This window comes from Sinocyclocheilus anshuiensis, unplaced genomic scaffold (genome assembly GCF_001515605.1).
Source record: "Sinocyclocheilus anshuiensis isolate Anshui unplaced genomic scaffold, SAMN03320099.WGS_v1.1 scaffold491, whole genome shotgun sequence".
NCBI classification, from domain to species: Eukaryota; Metazoa; Chordata; class Actinopteri; order Cypriniformes; family Cyprinidae; genus Sinocyclocheilus; species Sinocyclocheilus anshuiensis.
The window spans coordinates 804,394-810,163 of NW_015551041.1; the positions used below are offsets into that span (position 1 = coordinate 804,394).

Here is a 5,770-nt window from a genome sequence, read left to right on the forward strand (position 1 = left end):
ATGGCTGCAATATAACAAAGAGTGAAAAATTTAAGGGGGTCTGAATACTTTCCGTACCCACTGTATATATATATATACACCTTGCTACGTGTACTCCGTTAGGCTAACCGAGACTTGTCATTTGCACTTATATATTGTTGCTCTTTTGTTAGTTTTGATTGCTTTTATTGTCCTCATTTGTAAGTCGCTTTGGATAAAGCGTCTGCTAAATGACTAAATGTAAATGTAAGTCTTTCTTAACACACACCTAACCAGGCTCTTGCATTTACTGCAAAATCCTACTTGGCAAATCAGAATATATTTTCCCAGCATACCGTATGTAACATTTGAGATAAACACCAACAACATTCAGGCCTGCAGAAGTAATGAAAATCACAAATCAGGCTGAGCAACAGAGCTGTTGCAGAAGAGGTGTGTGTGTATGACGGACGGAGGCTGCGCTCGAGCTGTTTGAAGATTTAACACTATGAAGTGTTAACTGAATTTTATTCTCTTTCATCTGAAATTAGATTTTAAATAAATTAATTTTAAAACAGAAAAGTTGCATCAAGTGTGGTCTCAGACTTTTGGAACCTCATTGAACTATATTATAAAAACTAGAGTAAATACAGATAAACTTTATTCAATAAAAGATAACACAAAATGTCCTACTGTGTCTTGTGAGATATTCTAAAGGAACAGATTTTGTTCTTAGGTGTCTAGATTTTCAAGACATGGTGTTCAGGCTGTCACAAAGAAAGTAGGCAATTTCTGACCAAAGCGCTTGCTCAGCATTTGAGAGGCATTTGGCACCAAAGTACACACTTCAACCGTGAGAAGTCATCTTATAAGAAGCCTTACAGGGTGTGTTGCAGCTGAGAAAGCGCTCTTGCAGAAAGGCAACAAGCAAAAAAGTTTACTGTACATGAAATTCCATAAAGCATGGAGTGACAGCCAGTGGCAGAAAGTTTCAGACGTGGGTGGGATGAGAAGTTTGCAGTCTCCTGGAAGACGAGGTTGCGGCTCGTTCACAGTCAGGGTCATTGTGGGTAATGATGTGGGGGATCAGGTCAAAACTGATTGAACAAATACTTCAGACACTACACATGTAACACCTGACCTTGAAATAAAAGCTATGTGGGATCAGTTTCACTAAGAGAAAGCCTGGAAATATTAGGGAACTTGGGATTGCCAGGCCTGAAAAAGTCATGGAAATAATTGCAACTTTAAAGAGTCATGAAAAAGGAATTGTATTCATTTGCAATAAATTGTGCTTTGTGCCATTTATCATGAATTTTATGTTTGAAAATTAGCATTGTGTATATAGATCAATAATTTCATATGGTTTTGAACAGTGTTACTGATACCTTATAGTAATTGTTAATATAGTTTTTATTTTTTATATTTTCAGTTTTCATTTTAGTAATTCTAGTATGTACTTTTGCCATTTTTCCATTTATGTGTATAATTATATTTAACTTTGTTTTTATTTCAGTTTCAGTATTTTTATTACCTTAAATAGATATACTTATTAACTCTATTTTATTCCAGTTAGTTGCCAAGACAATATTTCTCATTTTCAAAGAAGTTTTCTTCTAAATTGTTTGTCTAATAGTGCGTTTTCTTCATCTAATATTTATGTTTTATTTTATTTTAGCTTTATTTCAGTTAAGAAAAACAATTTTAATAGTCGGTCAACACTGGTTTTTAAACATCTTTATTCAGTGACTTTATAGGTCATAAAATTTACTTTAGGAAATATTATAAAGTAAAAAAAATAAAAATAAATCAAGATATAAAAAGTCACACTATGAGATATAAAATTGCAATTACAGAACATACATTTGCTAGACATAAAGTCACATGACACATGAAGTTGAAAATATGAGAAATAAAGTTGCAATTTTTTTTTCCCCTGCAGAAACTCTTCTGTAACAAAAACAGCCAAAATTCATAGACGAGTTAAGATTCAAGAAGTCTTTTCCTTTTCGTACATCTAAAGCTTAAGGCGTTGTCCCAAATGAGTACACTAAGTGAATCAAGTGAAATATGATCTAATAATATTGCGCCCTGAAAATCAAGAGTTTTGACATTTCATCGAGTCTTTTCTTGACTTACTCCAGCAGATAAGACCCATCTGCTCTCGGAAAACTGTCCCTAATGCCCCATAATCCACTGAGCTCAGCAGCATTCTCAAATAAACAACAATATGCAAATGTTGTAGTCGTACCATCTCATATCTGCTCACTCCTTCTACAGGAGCCCGAAGGACCCTCGGCAGAAGATCATCAAACGGGTCATTGGGATCGAGGGTGACTTCATCAAGTAAGTTTTCCGAAATTAAGTTATGAACAAGGTGCAAATGAAGTTTGACGTGTCCTAGATGGCATCAAGATTGATTCTTGAGTTTTAATGGCCGAAAATGTTTTGTTTGCCACTTAAATGTTGCCTGAAATTGTTTACTCAGGCTGCGTTTACACTTGGCATTAACATGCGATCACCGTGATCTGATCAAGCAGATCGGATCATCAGTCAATCAGGACACGGCGCGTTTACACTTGGCAACATCAAGTGACTTCTCTATTTGGATAACCGATTGGATCTGTCTTTCCCACGAAATATTTAAATAAGTCTTCTGACAGTTCGGGAGAGAGTGGGCGGGGTTTTGCATGATGTCGACCTGCGAATGCAGACACGATGGCTGGATTGCGTTTACATCAAAGAGTATAGAAGACCAAGAGGCAAAACTCAGTAGAACGTTCCATTGCAGCAGCGGCGCCCAGCAGCAGCCCTGAGCTTCCGCCATTTTGGGGTGAAAGCGACTCGGCAGTCCACTAGCTTCTAGCTTCCGCTATGGCAAATATCAACTGCTTTGTTTAAAAAACCGCACATTAAAGCTGAAATACAGCCTGAACGATGACAACAATATCGTACAATCACTAGACTAGTGATCATCAAATCCTTTTAACAGTTTATTTTACAGATATAGTCGGTCAACACTGGTTTTTAAAAATCTTTATTCAGTGACTTTATAGGTCATAAAATTTACTTTAGGAAATATTATAAAGTAAAAAAAAAATAAATAAATCAAGATATAAAAAGTCACACTATGAGATATAAAATTGCAATTACAGAACATACATTTGCTAGACATAAAGTCACATGACACATGAAGTTGAAAATATGAGAAATAAAGTTGCAATTTTTTTTTCCCCTGCAGAAACTCTTCTGTAACAAAAACAGCCAAAATTCATAGACGAGTTAAGATTCAAGAAGTCTTTTCCTTTTCGTACATCTAAAGCTTAAGGCGTTGTCCCAAATGAGTACACTAAGTGAATCAAGTGAAATATGATCTAATAATATTGCGCCCTGAAAATCAAGAGTTTTGACATTTCATCGAGTCTTTTCTTGACTTACTCCAGCAGATAAGACCCATCTGCTCTCGGAAAACTGTCCCTAATGCCCCATAATCCACTGAGCTCAGCAGCATTCTCAAATAAACAACAATATGCAAATGTTGTAGTCGTACCATCTCATATCTGCTCACTCCTTCTACAGGAGCCCGAAGGACCCTCGGCAGAAGATCATCAAACGGGTCATTGGGATCGAGGGAGACTTCATCAAGTAAGTTTGTCCCAAATGAAGTTATGAATGACGTTTGATGGCATAATGATTGATTCTTGGGTTCTAATGGCAGAACATTTTTTGTTGCCTGAAAAGAGTTTACTCAGGTCAACAGGCCTTTGTAGCACCGCTAGAAGGATCTGTTTGAGCTTATTAAACGCGCCAATTCAGGCTCGGTCCTCTTTAAACGCTTGTATCGCACAAATGCACCATTTAGCCGTAAGTGTCATTAAACATTAATGTCTCATCAAACCATTCATGGCCAAAAGCATTACATCTCAAGGTGATCTTGGGATTGGGTTGAGGAAATCCCAGGCCTGATGACTTCTCGAGTTTGATTTCGAGATGATTCATATGAAGAGGAAGTTAATTTTGTTCTGTGATGGCTGATGAAGAAAAACTGCTATTAAAAATCTGAAATTTCCTTCACGCTCTCGCTCTAAAGCGCTCACAGCACCGCCTGCAATGGATATGAGCTATTGCTGTGTCAGAAAGTCATCTTAAATATAAAACAAAGACTGCAGCAGCTGTGCGAACATTAATTATTGATCTTAGATTTAGAGAGCGGGCCAAGAGCCAAATGCAGGATTGGTGAATACAAATAGCTGGTCAACTGTATCATAAACAGTGAGAAATGAAAAATAGCCTGATGTTTTCCTGCATTCAAAGCAGCCAGAATCCATTACTGTGTTAATGCATGATTTTTTTTTCTATTATCAGAACGCTGGGATATAAAAACCGTTATGTAAGAGTTCCAGATGGACATCTGTGGATCGAGGGGGACCATCACGGACACAGTTTCGACAGCAACACATTTGGACCGGTAATCAATGAATTGGTGCTTACTAAGGACAAAATCTCATAGGCATGCACTGACACACTTAGGAATGACATGACATAAACACTTTAGCAGAACCATAGCAACAACCAATAGCACCCTAGAATCATGTCGGCTAGTTTTGCATCACTCGTATTCTCTTCATTTTTTTTTATATTTAAAAAAGAACATGTATTCCAAAACATTTCAATATTTTAAACATTTTGAACACAATTGATGATTTGATTTTGTAGGTTTTGCTTTTTTTTTAGTTATTAGTTGTTGTTGGTTTTTTTTCAATTGTTTTCAAATTTAGTATTTTGCTTAACTGATATTATTAGGGATTTTTGTAAATTGAAATGAAAAAAACTGTTAAAAAATAAAAAAAATGATTACTCAAAAATTTAAATATTAGATTAAACTATTACTGCTTTAAATTTATGTTTTTTTATGCATGTTACAACACCAATAAGACTTTAAAAATTACATCAAAGTTTAAAAATAATATTTATATTGTGAAACGTTATTAAAATTATAAATGTAATTAATGTTTTATATACACATGCCATTCAAAAAATTGGTATGATTTTTTTGAATTTTTTGGAAGAAATTAATGTTTTTCAGCAAGGATGCACTAAATTAAACAAAAGTGATGACAAAGACATTGATAATGTTACAAAGGATTTCTATTTCTTAAATAAATAGTTTTTTTTTTTATATTTGCTTATTTCATGAAAAATGTGTCACAGTTAAATAAATACTATTAATTTTATTTTTTTATTTTTTTTACTTTTTTACTGTTTTTTGTTTTTTTTATTAATCAAAGAATCCTGAAAAAAAAAACGTGACTGTTTCCACAAAAATATGAAGCAGGATTATGTGATACTGAAGACTGGAGTAATGGCTGCTGAAAATTCAGCTTTATCATTACAGAAATGATTTACATTTTAAAATGTATTCAAATAGAAAACAGGTGTTTTAAACTGGAATAATATTTCACAATTGTACTGATTTTTTGCTGTTTTCAATTAAATACATGCAGCTTTGATGACCTTCTTTCAAAAACATGAAAAATCTCACCAGCCCCAAACTTTTAAATGGTAGTGGAAATAACATATATTAAAAAACTATTTTTAAAAATTAGATTGAATTGTTGACTATAGCAGGTAAAGATGCAAAATAAAAAATCAATTTGGTATTTATTTTCAATTTCAAACTAAGATAGCATATTACTAGTCAACTACAGTACAAAACAAGCATCCAGCCAGTCATTTTCTCAGTCATGTCTCTAGATCAGTGGTCACCAACCTTTTTAGGCCCAAGATCCCTGACCTCGGCCTTTATGAAAGA

General features: G+C 34.3%; 1 protein-coding gene across 3 annotated transcripts in view; it reads left to right on the top strand.

The window, feature by feature from the left end:
- LOC107661462 (mitochondrial inner membrane protease subunit 2-like) overlaps positions 1–5,770 on the top strand; it is a 94,337-nt gene that overhangs the window by 83,594 nt on the left and 4,973 nt on the right. For all 3 annotated transcript variants that reach the window (XM_016451052.1, XM_016451053.1, XM_016451054.1), the window contains exons 4-5: positions 2,239–2,304; positions 4,324–4,426. In XM_016451052.1, coding sequence (XP_016306538.1) covers positions 2,239–2,304; positions 4,324–4,426 — 169 coding nt within the window. The remainder of the gene's footprint in view (positions 1–2,238; positions 2,305–4,323; positions 4,427–5,770) is intronic.